General features: G+C 40.9%; 1 protein-coding gene across 1 annotated transcript in view; it reads left to right on the top strand.

The window, feature by feature from the left end:
• Window positions 1–388: 388 nt before the first annotated feature.
• SAMTOR (S-adenosylmethionine sensor upstream of mTORC1) overlaps window positions 389–17794 on the top strand; it is a 34762-nt gene continuing 17356 nt past the window's right edge. The window contains exons 1-2 of the mRNA XM_082782286.1: window positions 389–635; window positions 12062–12203. Of these exons, the coding sequence (XP_082638412.1) occupies window positions 437–635; window positions 12062–12203 (341 nt within the window). The 5' untranslated portion in view covers window positions 389–436. The remainder of the gene's footprint in view (window positions 636–12061; window positions 12204–17794) is intronic.

Here is a 17794-nt window from a genome sequence, read left to right as displayed (position 1 = left end):
CCAGGCCTTTCACCAGCTTCATAGCCCTTCTCTGGACACACTCCAGAGCCTCGATGTCCTTCTTGCAGTGAGGGGCCCAAAGCTGAGCACAGCACCCGAGGTGCAGGGGGACGATCACCTCCCCGCTCCTGCCGGCTGCACTATCCCTGACACACCCCAGGATGCGTTTTGACAGTATCATCGGAAGAGGCAGGCGCCTCGGCGGCTACGTGACGTGACGCGACGATACACCACGACACGTCACGATACGCGGCGACATGTCGCGACATGTCCCAACCCTCCCAGCCCAGGAGGAGGCTGTGGATCCCCCCCAGGAGGACTCCAACCCCCGGCATGCCGAGCGGGCCGGGGCGGGGCAGCGCATGCGGGGCGGGCGGCAGCTGCCGGCTCAGCCCTCGCTCGGCCGGGCTGCGCGCCGCGGAGCAGCGGGACCACCATGGAGGCCGCGCCCCGGCCCCGGCCACAGCCCCAGCCCCAGCCCCGGCTCCAGCCCCAGCCCGGCGGGGCCGCCGCCGCCGCCGCTGCTGCCCCCCCGGCCCCGCAGCCCCCGGAGCAGGAGCGCAAGCTGGAGCAGGAGAAGCTGTCCGGGGTGGTGAAGAGCGTCCACCGCAGGCTGCGCAAGAAGTACCGGGAAGGTAACCGCGGGGGGCAGCAGCAGCAGGAGGAGGAGGAGGAGGAGGAAGATGAAGGATAAGGGGGGGGGGTCTCCGCTAGCAGCCCGGCGCCCCCCTCGTCCCCCGCTGCCCGAGGGGGTGTGGCGGGGAGCGGGGGGCGGCGGCGGCCCGGAGCGGCTCCCGCTGGCTTCCTGCTCCTCCCCGGCAATGAGGAGGAGGAGGAGGAGGAGGAGGAGGAGTGCGCCTTCGGCCTCGGTGGGCAGCGCCGGTAATGCTGCCAGGTGAAGGGGGCGCGCCCGGCCGCGGGGCTTGGTGTCCTGGGGGGGTGGTAGCCCCAAAAGGGGGGCTTGCTGCGGGCTGGGGCGGTCTGCGGGGAGGATTTGGGGCCGTCGGCAGGTCCTGGGTGCCCGGGGGAGCCCCTGGTGCCCCGGGGGGCCCCGCTCTTTGTTATCCCGGCTGCCTCCTTCAGCCCCGGGGAGGGGGTCGGGCTGGGGCACGGCTTTGTGGCGGGGGTGGTGCCGGCCCTCGGGGATCTGCCCGGGCGGCGGGGTTGTGGTGGTGGCTTTGGGGTGCCTCAAACATCGCAGGAACGTCTGGAGATGAGCGTCCAGAGTTGAGATTTATTTTTCTGGGATTTGTAGCCTCTACAGGATGACTTCAGCGATCTCTCCGACCTTCCTTGTAGTGCAGGTTACAAGAAATTCATTCATTCATTCTGTCAGGGTGTCCACCGCACTCCAGTGACTGGCATACAGCTGGTTGCGTTCCTCCAGGAGGACACCTGTAAAACAGGGACGTTTCCTCTCCTGTCACTGGTCCTTGTGTCCCTTCCAGGTCTGCGTGTGGCACATCTGTTAAAGCAACAAGGTCAGGCTGCTTGCTGGGTGCTAGGAGTCCCCACAGGACCCCGACCATGGGACTTGAGTGCAGATATCTACCTGTGTAGGCACTGGTCAAGAGTTGCTGTTTATTTTGGCCTTAGTGTGAGCCAAAACCGAAGGGAGGCTCTCCCGTGTTCCCGTGCCATTTGGGTGAGGGAACACGGTGCGTTCAGACCTTGCAGCCCTGGCAGAGGGGTCCAGCTTCTAGCAGGTCGCATTTTCTGTTACTTCACAGCGCCTGCAGGTTAAAAAAGGCAAACATTGTCACTGTGAACTCTAAGAAATGGGAGCAGCCTCTGTAATACCTGAATTGCTTCAGATGGAAGCCTAAATCACATGGAAGTCAGCGTAAGCACACAGCTCAGCAAAGAGCAACTTAGTATGCAAAGCTGAGTTGGGTTTCGCCTTCAGTTGAATGTAATTGGTTAACAGAAAGGGGAAAAACAGTACTCTAATTTACTTCATAAGCCGTGTAAGTCACGTTAGCAGAAACTTTACAGTAATCTTCTAGTCATGCTAATTTAGCAATGTTGTTTGTATCTTTAAAGAGAAGCTTTAAAAACAAGTAGTTAATCATGTCACTTCTGTACAGCAAGGAGATTTCCGCCCATTACGTGCTTATCCGATGGTTAGGTAGTCTTTACAAGTAACCCGTGATTAATAGTAGCTGTACTTCATACGTTAGGTTAGTTCAAGTCCAGAGTTTTATTTTTGGAAGGAGGTTCTGAGTTCTTCTCCCCATGTTTCTCTCTGCTTCTAAAAGCAGACTTGAAAATTTCCTTCTGAAATGCCTTGGTTTTATTTTCTAATACTCTGCTACGCTGACTGGCGAATGCATTACTGTGACAAAATCAAAGTTGTCGGATTGCTAAAGAAGCAAAAAAGCAGAACATCAGCTGTAATTTCTTGGTAAAATTTGAGTGGCAACTTGAGTGTATGAAAGAAACAAGGTTAAAAAGCAGTATCCTTGGTTATGTCCACAAGGAAAGTCTCTTGGCTCCCCAGTACAGTGCTTCCACCTCCGTATGAAGCAGTAACAGAGCTATCTGTGTTATTCCAGGGTCTCACATTGTCTCTTTTTAATTTATGCTGACTACTCTCACATTTACTGGAGTTCTGTGAAGCTGGTTTCTATTTCATCTAAATAAGCAAACAGCACTAGAATTGCTGTTGCATGGACTTCAGTGCTTTGTATTAATTTTGTTGATGGAAAAAAACCATGCTGAATGCCTTTCTGCAAGGTATATGTTTATGTTGCATAGGGTCTAGGAAACCACTTGAAACTGTAATATGGTCATAAGTTACTGTGTTCTGTTAGAAGTGTTGGAGAGGAGTTAATGCATCCTTGAGATGCAGAGATATTTGTGGCTAGAAGTTATTTAGGCTTGATTTTTAATAGCTGATTACTTTGAGAATTCATTTACCTTTCTGGTGTTAGCATGGCCTGTGTTTCTGTAAAGATAAGTCCATGTATTACCTGACTTGCTTATAACTGGCATCTTTACTCGCGGTTTATTTCCCACAATAGTTCCCCTTTCTTTTTCTGGAAAATGAGCCGGTACAAAACTGAGAGCAGTGAGCTTCAAAACTGCAAGCTGACACTTCTCTGAAGAAGTCACAAACTTGTCAAAGTGCAAGAGCAGTATTTTTTAACCAGGAACTCATCATGACATCTTACTGCTATTTCTAAGGAATTACTAGAGAAAAGTTTATGAGAAATGTTGATTGACAGATTTTTTCTTAAGGAAAAACCGTGAACTCTTGAAGTTTATCAAAGCTGAATCTTGGCTTTTTTTTTTTTTTTTTTAATTTCTGCCTTTCTTTGAACTATCTTTACCCTTATGTTTGGTGGACGGGTTTTGTATGTGCTTCTGTACCGTGGCTAATGCAATGTCTTGGTCCCAGACCATGCCAGTCTATTCATGACCAAGAATTTTCCATGTTTGAAGTGGTTCAGCTTAAATTCTTTTAAGTTTGTGTAAAAGTGTGTTTTCTTTCTTGAACAATTTTAACTTTTGTACTGTGTGACCAGTACTTACCTTTTCCTGTTTTCTGGGTATTACTAATCTAGTGTGACTTTGAGTGGAAATACTGATTCTTTCTTTTCTTTCATCTCTGTTTCTTTTCATCTTTTTCAATTTCCTTCCCTTTCCCTTACACTCTCTCTGATGTTAATGAGTAAATAAAGAAGGGGAAGCTTGTAAACATAAGTACCATGGCAGACTTGGTATTTTGGGATTGCAGGATACTCTTACTGTGGATCCTAAGGCACTATTGTGTGTCTTCTGTATTTTTAGATGGTTTCATGAAGTTTTACAAAACAGTGTGGCTTTTCTTAGTGTGGAGAAAATAAAGTATTTGAATTATTGAAGGACCTTTTCCATGGTAAGTAAATGTGTCAACTAAATTAGCTAATCATTAATAAGTTGTCAGACTCCTTTAAGGCAGCGGTAGACACAGACAAAACCCGTCTAGTGGTTCCTAAAAATACCTCATTCTTCAGGTTAGGCTATAAGCATTGTCTTCGTAAAGAAAACATTCTGAAGTGAGAACAAACACGCTGAGGTGTGAAGTGTTCGCTTAGGAATATGTCTCATTAGTGTAGAGCTCACGTTTTTCTGGAGTCCTGTTTCCTACCCGACTGGATTCGCTGAGCCCTAATTGCTCTACACACCAGGGTGAGATCCACAAGCCGAAACAACAGCTCTCCAGCGTTTTGTTCGTCACTTACAAGAAACTTTGGGGTTCTGGACACTTGACATGAGCACTTAGAAAGTACACAAATTAGGGTTTTTCATGAAACCTGAATTTGGTCTTCTCATACTAGCCTCTTGCAAAATGGGTATGGCAGAGCAGTTTTGGGGTTAGTCTCTTGCTCTTGGCTCAGTTGCCTGGTACCACAGGTGACCCCAAATTTGTGTAGGGTTTTCCAGTACGCACCTTTTAGGCACCTGCAGCCCTGGGCTGGAGCATACATCGGCTGCAGTATGTTGGTGTTTGTCAGGCCCAACAGTCAGGTTGTTAAAGCAGACTTAGTAGTTTGTAGGGAACTAAACATGATTTATTGAACGTGTGCAGTGTGCTTTTGGTTCTTGTTTACAGTTGCTCCTAATAGCCAAGTAGGGTTAATTTTTACTGTGGTATAAAAATCCCTTCCTTGTACAGAAGCAGCCTGTTTTTTTCTGTGAGTTGTTTATTACCTCTGTAATCGTGCAGGCCTCTATTTATCAAGTAAACATTTTCTGTACAGCCTGACACTTGGTTACAGAGGGTTTTATATATAGTTTGGAAAGATGTTTTGCAACAGCCTCTGCTTCTCACTGGAAACCATGTATTTAATATAAGTAGAAAAACTTTGAGGTATCTTTAGTGAACACCCAGGAAAATGTTTCATAAGTGTTTTATTTATCTTTACACCTCTTGAGGCTGTTTAGTCTTTGAATCACACAGTATTGATACTAGTCCTGCTAAGTATTATTTACTGCATCACAGAAGCTGATAGCAACATTTCCAGGTGGTAGTGTGATTCCTTATATATATAAATGAGGCTTTGAAGGAATAGGTTATAACTTTATTAAGAGGTTTTAGAGCTCCAGAAAATGTGGAAGACTTTTGACAGCCGTGCCCTACAATAGTAGGTAGCCTGAGTAGGTAAGTGGCGTAGACACTGATGTGAGAAGCGTTGTTCTGAAGTCAGCTGCTTTATGGTCTCTTCCTCTCCTGTTTTTCATGAAAAACCTTGAGAGAGCTTAAGTTCTTCCTGATCTGAAACAGGAAACATTTTGAAATAGTGACATTTTTCACAGGGCAGGAAAACCTTTTTACTGAGCTCTACGTGGTATGTTAACAGTTGTTACTCCTCTCTAATGAAAACTTATGTTTATTTCTACAGTAAACCAGTTGTATATATAGTAAGGTCCATTTGCTTTTCCCCCCTTGCATTAATGTCCTGGAGAAGGGAAACATTTGGAAATACCATTACATTTTCAAACAAACTAAATTTCATTTTATTATAAATGAAAATTGATGGCGTTTTATGATGTAGGCATTAAGATATGATTGTCCTCACAGTTTGCACGCCACAGTTTGAGTGAACGTTTCATTAAAAATCCCATGTTATTTTACAGGCTGATGGGGAATTCAGTAAAATTCCTGGTATCATTTGGCTAGCCCACAAATCTTGAATGCCCACTGGCTACAGCACAGACTTGCACTCGCTGCACAAACAGCTATGTGTAACCTCCTCCGCAGCTCCTTTTATTGCTTTTGCAGGGAAAACAACGTTCCTGTTGCAGGGTCAGCGTGATGAAATCCGTACCTGTGCCTCAGCTGCTTCAGTTTTTTGCTCCCACGTTTACATAAATCCCCCGAAATCGGTTTTACATTAATGTGTTTGCCTCCTTGTTGGTGTCCTTAGGGTGCAGCACACAGTCATCCCTCAAAGCCAGGTTTGGGGAGGAGAGGGGGTGATCCTGCCAAGCAGAGTCGATTCAACACCTGGGGGCAGTAATTGCTTCAGCTATCATGAACGGGCTCCCTGCTGGCTGTGTGACAGCCATCAGTCTTTAAAGTGATTTGTAGCAGGTTGGAGACACAAATCATTCTTCAGGGTGATGTGAGCTGGCCCACAAGAGGTGCTTTAAATAGCAGGTGAGTTGTACCCTAGATGTCTGCTTAGTGTGAACAGATAGATAGTAGGTTCACACACAAGATTTTTACCAGCTGCAGATACCTTGTCAGGTAGATTTCGTATTTATATAGATAGATATCAATATATTGTTTTGTAAATGTGTGTGTGTATATATATGCAAGATTTCTGCACTTTAAAAGAAGATTTAATTGTGAAATATTTCAGGTAAGAAATGTAAAGTCCTAAAAAATGTAAAGTAAATGCTAGTCAGACAAGAGAAGAAATACTAGCTTAAATTGCCTGAACTTTGTCCGAGTTGAAGTTCATGCTCAGTATCTAGACATGTAAAACTGGACAACGTTGAAGCCAAAAATACCTAATGTCTTTCAGATGTTGTTTTAGTAGGACAGATGTTAGTAGGTTTCTGGTTTATCTCGTATATTCTGAAAGTAGTAAATAGCAGAGCATTAGCTAACATTCTTCGTGTAATTAATCACTGCCATAGCATCCAGAGATGTAGTAGTACAACTAAATTCCAACTGGTGAGTCTCTGTTAATAAAGAAGTAATGCCCTGTGAAGTATCATAGGAATCTGATTTCAGTTTTTGCCTAGTGGACAGTGTAGGATTTCTCCCATTTACCAGTTGGCATGATTTAGAAGCTTCTTTACTGTTTCTAGCGAGTACGTGAGAGGCAGAGGGTTTAAGAGAGCCTCTAAGAGGCTAAAATGAGATGGATTTTTTTCATTCCACAGAGCATTGCCATCAACAACAACAGAAAAGAAAGCTCAGAGATCTTGCTAGGCGTTGCTATGGCTAGCAGCCTGTCATCTCAAGTTATCCAGCATTGTCATGGACACTTGTTAAATGTGGGCATGGGTTTTCTTTTAACAATGAGCAATTCAAAGAGTTTTATTAACACAACTATACAAATATGAGCATGTCACTTTTGTTTCTGTCTCTCATTGTTAGTCAATGTTTTAAGCTTATTTTTTTTTCCCTCCATAGGAGCCAACAAAGGTGTGTGCAGGAAGGTTTTGTGCTGTTAAATAGATGGAATCCACCCCCTTTGCATCTACCTCTGAGTTTTGCATTACCAGTTGATACTAGGATGCAGGTGGTCAAGACTTCAAACCCTTGTTTTTGTCTTTTTTTTCTTTTGCTTTATTGCAGCTACTAATTAAAATTATAACTTTCCAAACAAAGAAAACTGGAATTAGAAGGGCCATTATTTTCAAGTCCTAAAAAAAAATATTTTGGAGAGTAAGGGAGGTTGATTAAGATGTAAAATGACGTTGCATCTAGCTGAATCTTAACTGCGTGGTATCAGTTAAATCAAGGGATGCAGGTGATAAATTCTAGTTTGGTGGTGGACAAAGTATCTTGCATTTGCTTTTGAGGTGCTGCAGCCATCTCTATCTGGCAGTTTTTCTGAAGTGCGGTGAGGGAATTAAGGAAAATCGTAACTACAAAAGCTACCCCCTGGGTGCAGATTGTGCATTTAGCTTCATATGGCATAACTATTTTATCACTGGATAAAACAGAATGATTCAGATCAGTTGTTTGGGTTTTTATCCCATGCCAAAGTGATAAATACTGTTTTTAGCGAAACTGATCTCTCTTCTATAGAGAACTGTCTTGAAAAGACAAACTGATTTGATTTATTCTGTCAGAAGTCTTAGCTGAATAAGAAGAATTGACTAATTTTTCTATAAGAAACATCTTTTAAAAGTTTAACAAAACCAACAACAAAAACAATAAAATCTAGGGTGGAAGGAAGCTGAATTTTGGGGAATCCTTACCGTATAATTGTATAATTCTTTCTTCTTTATTAAAAATGTCTTCAGTTGTTAAAACTTACAGCTAACGTTAGCTGTCTATTGCTGTTCCCCACAATTAAAACTCTCTCATAATTAGGGTTATTTAAAAAATAACTCATACGTGATGGGTTTCTTCTCTGAGACAGGCTTCAGTGAGTGCTGCCTTTGGGGGCGTGAGTGGCTGCTCCGCGTGCAGGAGTCCTGTGGGTGTATTTGAGGGGTTCGTCTGCCCTAGGTAAACAGGACTGGTTTTTTGGTTTTCTTCTCAAAAAGGTCGGGCTGTGAAGAACCTCCGAGTTGGTCACTCATTTCTTCATTGACTGAATTGCTAGAAAGAGGTGGGCTTGGCCTTGTTTTGTTTTTAAAGGAGGAGTTAATCTTCAAGGTGAAGAGATTTTGGATAGAGAGGAGAGCAGACATTAAATACCTTCAAAGTAATTGCACTGTGGTGATTTGATAGGTATGTGAAACTTCTGTTATGCACCGGCCTTAAATCAGAGGCTTTTCAGATGGATTTTGGCTTAACTGGTTCCTTTATGGAGATCTGAGATGTGTAAAGATCTCTGAAGAGCCAGTGCTCAAAACAGGTTTTAAATTGCATAAAAAGTAATCATCAAGTGCCTAGGAAATATGTTGAGTAGCCTTAAACTTTGTCATGGTATGGTCATGAGAACCTGAGATGAAAAGTCTAATGCACTAAGCCAAATATTAAGATGTGACAAAAGATGTGAGGCTTTTTTTTTTTTTTTGATCCTTTAGATCAGCTATCACAGACTTAAATTTAATTTATGGGTTTAGTGATTGCTTAACAGAATATCTTTTTTTTTTTTTTTTTTTTTGGTAAGCATTAGTTTTGCTGTGGAAGCTTCCTGTACATTTTACAGTCTTTTTGGTTACACAAGCAATGATTCACAAATAAATGTTTAACTGCACCAGATTTAATGCCGTATTTGCACACGGATTATAAAACTGTTTGAAAATATTAATACACAGCTCTGCTGTGTTCTGGGTACCACTTGAAAATCAGATATTGCAAGACCTGTTGTAGTCACTACCTTAAAATCTGTCAGCAGATAGGAATCGCTGTTTGCATTTCCAACTCAGGCAGGATTGGAGCGTGATGCTGGAATTCGAGTTCCTGTAAATTTGCCTAATGCGCCTGTCTGCGCTTTCTCAAAACTCGTGCTGGAGAAGAATGTGGAAAACAAGCCGAAATAACTCCCTGCCAGGGTACTTGCTCAAGGGAAGCTGAACCTCAAATGCTTCTTTGAAAGTCACTGCACAGTGATGTCAGTCTCTTCAGAAAACCTTTTGTCTGCGGTTGTTCTGGAAAACGGCAGACAAATGGTCGTCATATCAAACTCGGTGAGTCAAAGGCAGGTGCTTAGACAAGAATATAGGACAAGTGCTGCAGAAGTATCTCCCTGCACTTGCTCACTGTTCTGTTGTTCAGTGATTTCATGGTCTAGGAACTCTAGGAAGCCACATCTTTGAAGTTTGTCATGGATTTTTTTTCCCTTAGTTTGCCAAGCTACGTGAACTTTAAGCTAAATTATGCATTTTATGAGGAAACAACTTTATGCATAGAAGCTGCCCTTTTATGCGTTACCCGGATGTCTCCTCATCTTGGAACAACAAAGCCTTGTTTTATATTGAACTTTTCCATTTTGCTCATGATCATGAGGAGTCCTATTCTGCTTTCATCCATCCTTCCCCTGTGTCTGCAAGGTGTTGCACAGGCAGAAACCGTGCCGTATCTATCCTGTGTTGCCATTTTCCCTACCTTTAGAGATACTTTACTGACAGATGAAGACAAACCAGAAGTGCTCACAGAATTGATTTGATATAGGATGTGTGATGGAATTATTTTATGATGAATTTTTCATGTTGGTTCTCCATGTCTCCTTTAATAGTCCGTATCTTTCAGTTTTATTTTCTTCTCTCAGTGCTAAAAATTGTTACTGCCATAGGCAATTTTATTGTAACCCAAAGTTCACATCCTGGGGTGCTGGTAGTCAGCTCCAGGTCTGCTTCTCTGTACCTAAATTCAAGACTCCTCGTCTGTAGACTCAAACTTTTTTGTTTCTCTTTAGCCTGTTTTCCTCGAACAAAGCTCTCTCAACTGTGTGTCATTCAGCTGTTTTACAGTTACCTGGCTCATGCAGCAAGGTTCAGTGCCTTGTGGCAGAAAACCCATGGAACTATCTAAATTGCATCCCAATTAAGCAGCTATTAAGAGTATACTTTGGACCAGGCTGGTGCTTTCTGCCTCGATGCAGTGTATATTCAGCACTTCTGATGTAAGAAATCAAGTTCCCTAGAGTCGTGCTCGTTTTGCCCTCTTTCCAGGGAGGACACTGTCTGTACCATTTCTTGCTCTTGGCACTAGAATTTGTCCTGTCCTGCCTGACTGTTTCCACATGAGGTCCTTTCCTATAGAGCAGCTCTCCCCAGACTTGCATTGTTTGGGAAATATGAGGGTTTCCTCTCACCTATCCTGTTAAATAAAACAGTATCACGTCTACTCCTAGCCTTCCATCTTGACTGCCATCTCATCCAAGGCGATGTAAACACCTAATTTGAAGGATGACTCATTTTGATGATTGCATGAGTGTGCTGATGATTATTTTTGAAGAAGAGAAAATAGTTGTGACATCCCTAAACCAAACTTACACAGGCAGAAACCTGGATGTCTGGCTTAGATCTTCTGAGTGTGCAGCTGTCTGTCATACCCAGTCGTGATGGAACTGGAGGACAGATGGGGAGAACAGTTATTACTGCTTTGTACAAACGCAAAAAGAAAATAAAAGTTGGGACAGGAAGAAATCTATTACTGCTAATTAAAACAAAGCACATCAAAGGAGTTCTCGTAAATGGGTGAAAAACAAATCTCTTACTGGTATGAGGACAAGTCATACTGTAAGCTACTTTCAGTCTGTAGCAGCCATAGCTGGCTTATGCTTGGATACACTTTGTAAATATTTCTTTCTCGTAGTAAGGTGCTGCGAAAACTGGTTTTGGAACCATGTTGTTAAAAGCATGTTGCTTGTCAGTTGAATCTTAAAATATAGCTCTACTCTTAATAACTTGCTGTTATCTGCATCCGCTTATAGATGCAAAATTGGTAGATAAATATTCTGCAGATCTACATAAATTTATACCAGGTGTGTGCACACATTCCTGATTAAGAAACGCAAAATGAATTAGTGAGGACTGTACTAATGAGCATGTTTTTCTTCTCCTTCGTAGTGTAGAAGTGTCCTTTAGTAAAAGTATACCAAGAGTTTTCATGCTGTAGAAACCTCAGCAGGAATTGTGGCTTGCTACCAGTGGCATTTACCTTGTTTTTGTTTGACAGTACATTATGTAAAGCAAGAAGTAGGTGCTTCCCAGCAAAAGTGGGAAAATCATGATGTTTAATTACTTTGAGGTGTCAGAATTTAACCTGCAAGCCTTCTTTTTCAGCAAGGTGAGGAAAGTGAAAATAAGCCTGTCCCTGGATGTTGGCAGGCAAATTTATCTGATTTTTTGACTAGTCAGTTTGATTCTTCTGCACTGTCACCTAGACGCGAATTGGACAAGACTGACTGCATAGGCAGACATTTGTGAAGGCTTGAATTCCTTTTCCAATGTATCCAGAGAAATCTATAGCCTTGAATAAATCTTCAGTTAGGCAGTTTTACATGTAACATCACCCAGGGTAGTTGCAGTGAACAGGAATGTGACTACAAAGCCTTTCAGTCTTTAATTTCTAAAACTGTTTGTCAAGTTTAATAGCTATGCACAGAAACCTGAAAGCAGAACTTCCTGGGAACTCTAATTTCATAGAACAAACTGAACAAAATCCATATACTGAGAATATTGCTAGCTTCTCCAGTACCTGATAGTCCCTTCCATCTCCCAGACCTGGAATTTTGTTTTTAACTAGAGAAAGAGGACCTTGTTTTTTGTTGTTAAATGCAGGTAAAGCAATCTCTTACTACATTATATAACTCCTTTTAATTGGAAGATGGGAATTTTGCCATCTACAATAAAGCAGCAATTGTCGTATCTCATGTGCAATTAGATACGTGTGCGTTGTATCTAACATGCAATTTTTTGTTGTTGTTTTCTTTAGTGGGAGACTTTGATAAGATCTGGCGTGAGCACTGTGAGGATGAGGAAACTCTCTGTGAATATGCTGTGGCAATGAAAAACCTCGCAGATAATCACTGGGCAAAAACTTGTGAAGGGGAAGGCCGGATTGAGTGGTGTTGCAGGTAAACCTAAATGTATTTGAAAGATGTAATTGCACATTTCTATTTGCAATTCTTTATAATACAGGATTTAAGTTTTTTTGTTTTTCAATTTTTAAGATTTGTTACATAAAATGTTAATGGTTTATTGGTTGCTGAAACGAATAACTGTCTTACTGTTCCAGCTTGTTAGGGATATATAGCTTATGGAATGGTTTCTTCTAATGTGAGACCTCAATTGCATCTTCAACAATGTTTTTTTTCCATCAAATGCTGAAGGTGTTTGCAAATACCAATGAAGTAATTTTGTCTGAACCTAAACCGAACTAATGTAACAAGTGTAGTTCAAGTTTAATGTACAGAGTTCGGGTTTGATTTATGCATATAAGTGCATGGATTTTAAACTTCTTACACGTCCTGATAACAAAATCATGGAACGAGTTCAAATAAACTATTTCAATCTCTGAGGAAACTTCAAGGGGATAAATGTCAGTCACTCAGTATTCTTACATAAAGTTGAGGCATACCATAGAATCGGTACCACAGAAAAACAAAAAACAACAACAACAACAAAAAAACACAATAGTTTGGAAATCTGACCTGGAGAAGAATTTATGCATGGTCCTGCCTTTGGGACTGTCTTCAGACAGATGAAGATGTTGTACATCTGAGAGACAGACATACAGTGAGTGACTTCAGTCATCTAGATGTTTAGAACACCTTGTTTCCTTCCCATCATCGTATTACAGTTCTTTTAAATGATGTGACCTAGAGGAGGTATATCAACTACATGTCATTAAGTCTTTGTAGGCATCTCTTAGTCTGTTCTTAGAATGGTGCAGTGGTGGAGCTCTCCAGCTTCCCTACAATCTTTAAAATCACTGAAGATTGAAAATAAATAGATTAAATATTAACAAAGTACCATTCTGTTCCAGTTCTGGAATAGCCACCATGGAGGTGAGTGTTATAAAGTAATAAGGGAAAGACAGTGAGGTAAAACAGGCATGGTATCACTAAACTTGAACTTGTAACACAGGTCTTTTGAGCCTAATGAACGAACAAAAAAGTTGGGGGGCAGAGACTGTGAAACAGTTGGTGTAGTTGCCATCGTCTTGGTAGCAAATTGAGATGTTCTGTGCCTGCAGGAAATGGAGCAAGTGATAATAAGCTCATTTTCTTTCTCTCTACGACACTCTTAAATATTTGAAAACCATTCCTTTATTTATCAATTGTTGATTCTTTAGGTTAAGAAAACATTCAAGTATTTCTTACCCTTTCCTGGGCGTTTTTTGTGTTACCTTGTCTCATTTTCAAGAGAGGTGAGTCAGTTTGAAACAACTGTGCCCAAAACTGGACGCAGTGTTCCACTGGCATCATTAGAGATAAGTAAAATGAAGAAATACTATTGATTAAACTCTTTTTATGCAGCTGGCCTTGTTTGATGGGTTTTCTGGTGTTTTTTTTTTCTTTTTCAGTTGTGTTGGTTTTGTGTCAATGACTTATGCTCACTTCTGATCTGCAACTGAGAGTTTCTTTTTTATGGGCTTTCTCAGTTGTGAGTTGTTTTCTGGTATTTATGCTATTCATTACTTCTGTAGAAGTGTTGATCTTTGTCTCTTTACTAAATTGCACTCTTAAATTATACTGAGTTCTAATACTGAGATTTCTTGCAGCTTCTCTTCTGTCCAGCTTGGCATCATTTGCAGAGCAGTTGAGAGGAATACTGACTGTCCTGGTTATCTGTGCAAGTACTAATTGTACTGGACCCAGGACTGATGATTCTCATGCTACATTGCTCGATATTTTTTACACCTTGATTGTCAAGTGATATGTGAATCTTTTTCAGTAAAGTTATATGCACATTATCTAAAGTAATTTCTGCTAAGTAGTATTCCCCTAGCTTGTGGTAAGCTTGCCTGTTTCCCTGTAGGACAGGATAATGTTCCTTCTTGACAGTGGAGGAACAGTTGATGTCCTTTGTACTGAGGCATTTTGACACTCTTGCTTGTTTGGTAGTTGGGTGGTTGGGTTTTTTTGGTAGTTCCAACAAGCCCTACAGAGTAAACATGTCTGGGCCTTGCAGCATGAACTAAGAATAAAATCCACCTGGTAGGAGACACTAAAATGCTCTTTCTCAGTATAAAGCTGCTTCTAAAACATGGACCTTTTCAGCCTGTAAAGTCCAGGGGTCAGGAATTTTACATCAGGGAAGAAAAAAAAAAAATCAATTTTTTGAAAACTGAGGCCTGGATGGCTCTGTACCAAAACACAGCAGATTGGCTTTGTGTTCTGCAATTTTTTTTCCTCCTTATCAAAGGACCAGGAGGTGTGCCAGACAGATGGCAGGCCCCGTTTTCCTTACTCCTCCTTGTGTCTAATTGCTTAATTGCACGCAAGAGAACTTCACATGCATGAGACTTCACGGAAAGTTTTTGTTTGGTTCTTTAACTGTCTGTCATCATGACAGCAGGAAGGTAGCTGATGTATTAGATGAAATTTAATTTGTGAGTGGAATGCTGAAAGTACTTGGGAACCACTGGTGTATCTCTGCTGAAGAAAGGATAGCTTGGGTTTTCTTGGTTTTCCTTTTAAGGAAGATCTTTTTAGACATATGAAACAGAAAAGTGTTTTTTTCCACTAGATGAAAAAAATACTTTTTTTTGGTAATCTTTCCTTCATTTTTCTTGTGTTCTTGTATAACCAGATACTTGATAAAGTAAACCAATGGATGCAGAATAACCATCAGAGAAGCCGCGTGTACTTCTTTTCAGCATCAAGAATAATTTTCCTGCCAGGTTATCATTTTGAAAGTCTTTCTAGTTATTTAGTTGAAGATACTGGCAAAATGCATGTTGTGAAGTTAGTGCTTATACCAGGTGACCTAAAACTTACAATTTTACTTCATTATTTTTTATTTATAACTGCACATATTGAGATTCTAGAAACTGTAAGAGATAAAGCAGTAAGGGGTAGGCTGTGCTGTTGACCATCTGCTGCATTGTATAGGGCCAGTTTTCTTTCATTTATCTTTCCACAGCGATACTATGCAGTTTCTAGCATGGGGGAAGAGTGCTCAAAACCTTGTCCCCTTCTAGATACAGCCTGGTGGTGTTGTAAAAAGCCTGGACTGCACTGAGCTGTCTTTCCCTCGATTTCTTTGTATATCTTTAGTAATCAAATGCAAAGTAGCAAATGATATTTGGAAACTAACATTTCTGTTTCTCTTTCATTTCAGTTTTGTTACAACAAAAAACTTAAACTGAAATGGGATAAGATTGCATTTACCCTGAAAAATTTTCCTAACTCTTAATTTTTGCTGTCATAGGTAGCCTGGTGAACCTTTGTATGGACAGTGAAAGCCAGCCTGTTCTGGTTCTAGTTAAACCAAAATGAGCTAGACTAGCAGGTTTGCTTCTTTCTGTTGCTTTTGCATCACTGTTAAGACTTGTGTTGACTTGGCTATTTTTTTAAATAACAAAAAGCAGAATCTGCAATTCTAACTAGCTAGAAATAACTAACATGACAAAACATTATCTAGACCTGCATTTTTTAAAGTCTTTTGACAGTTTTATGAATAAACTGAAGAAATACGGTCTTGATGAAGTTACTTTTTGGGGAATGCAGAACTGCTTGGAAAAACTTCTGGAGAACAGATGTTAGAACCTTATCTTAAATATTTGTTTCACTGAGATGGGCTTTGTAAGCATCTGTCTCTACATCTATTGCTAATCAATATTTTTGTTAATGATCTGCTAGAATACAGTCTGTTCATAAAATTTGCAAATGGGACCAAATAAAAATCCTCACTCTGAGGGCAGGACTAAGATTAATAATGATGTTAACTATACCAAATACTGTCAACTATGCAAATACAGGCCAGGGTGTCATTGGTTATCTGTCAGTCTTTTAGAAAAGCATTTGGATTCTGTAGCAGACCACAAGCTGAATATGAAACACCCATGGGATGCTTTTTTTCCCACAAAAGCAATGTGGGTTTTTTTTTTGTTTGTTTGTTTGCTTTTGTGTTTTTTTTTTTTTTTCTGTCACCTAGGCTGTTTAGTCATAGGAGATCTTATAAGATCTTTGAAAATAACTACTAGGTCTGTTTGGGATTGGAGGACAGAACAAATTAATGTTTGAAGTCGTTATAGTGCCATTTTGTAGCTTTTTTGATGAATGCGCTTAGTTGAGCAATTCACTTTCAATAGAATTAGTTAGAAGGGAGGTGGGGTAAAGAGGAGAAGGGAAACTATTTAAAATAGAAAAAGGATTTAATGCTCATTGTGCGTGTTTGTGTGACAGCCTTTATTTTTCCTTTTAAGTACTTTGTTCTGACAAAAGCGTATCTGTTTGAGTGTTAGAGCTAATTGGAGCGTTGATCATACAGTAACTGCTAGCTATTTTCAGATTCTTGGAATCCTCAGGTAGTGAAGGATAGTGCCTCCAGAACTTGGTTTGTGGTGGGGGGGTGGCCACAACACTGGAGAAATGTCTGATTACAGACCTGGCTGTGTTTTTCAAAAGGATAATGTCCCAAATACGTAGAACTGAGACAAGTATGAAAAATAAATTGGGAAAATGGGTTGCATACAAGTTTCTCAACTTGAACTTCAACGAAATATAATTAAGATAACTCGTAATGCATAGTGCTATAGTGCTGTCATACAGGCTGAATGTAGGATTTTCTTAACCTAAATCTGGATGCTTATGAAAACAGCAGAATGTTTTCCAGCCATCCTGCATGATTAACATCTCCAAGGGACCTTAAGAACTCTCCATTTCTTGATTTTTCTTCAGGATGAGGTAGGAGAGGTTAAACCTGTAGAAGAGTTCAACCTTTTTTTTTTTTTTTTCAGGCCAGCAGTTCTTTCAGTTGAGTTTAGTATGCTTCTTTGTAAATGTGTGGGAGCAGGAAAGAAAAGTTTTTGTAGACACGACGAGAAGTCTAGACTTTTCTTCAGCTCTGGGAAGTATGTTATTTCTCTATACCCTCACTGAGCTTGATCTTTCAATATTAGATTCTGGTTAGTAAACAGTGTAAAGAACGTAAGTAAGGCTCACCTTTTCTTTGAAAAGCAGAGAAGATGGACTGTCTCGGTTCTTAGCCTGCAAAGCTGTCTCCTTGAAACTCTTGAGCATTCATAAAAAGCTCAGCATCAGAAACTGCTCTTTGCCAAGATAAAAAGTGACCAGCATTAATTTAGTTGTTAGTTATTACTTGGCAAGAAGAATAACTGCTGATTCTTTTGACATATTTCAAATTTCATGTGGTGTTTCTTTGGCAATCAAGGATTTGAAACATGACCCTCTCCTCAGTTTTTTATATTCTATTGAAGCATGTGGTTTTGGTTACTGTATTCTACAACAAAGCTTTTCTTTCATAGCTGAAGAGTGTGAACAAACGATTTATCTGATGAATGTGTATCATACTCTCTAACTGGAACTTTCTATATGTGTCCAGCCTAAATGGGATTGGGGGGGGAGAGGGTGCAGAGAGGAGGCTGTTCACCATGAACAAATTGGTTATAATTTGAGATTTGAAGTATCGAAAACATATTTCACTGAGAGAATACCTGGAATTTTTGTACAAGCAAAGATATGAACTGCACACTTCA

The sequence above is a fragment of the Aythya marila genome (genome assembly GCF_965140915.1).
Source record: "Aythya marila genome assembly, chromosome: 1".
NCBI lineage: Eukaryota > Metazoa > Chordata > Aves > Anseriformes > Anatidae > Aythya > Aythya marila.
The sequence above is the reverse complement of the archived record's forward strand: the minus strand, read 5'-3'. Positions and strand labels throughout refer to the sequence as shown.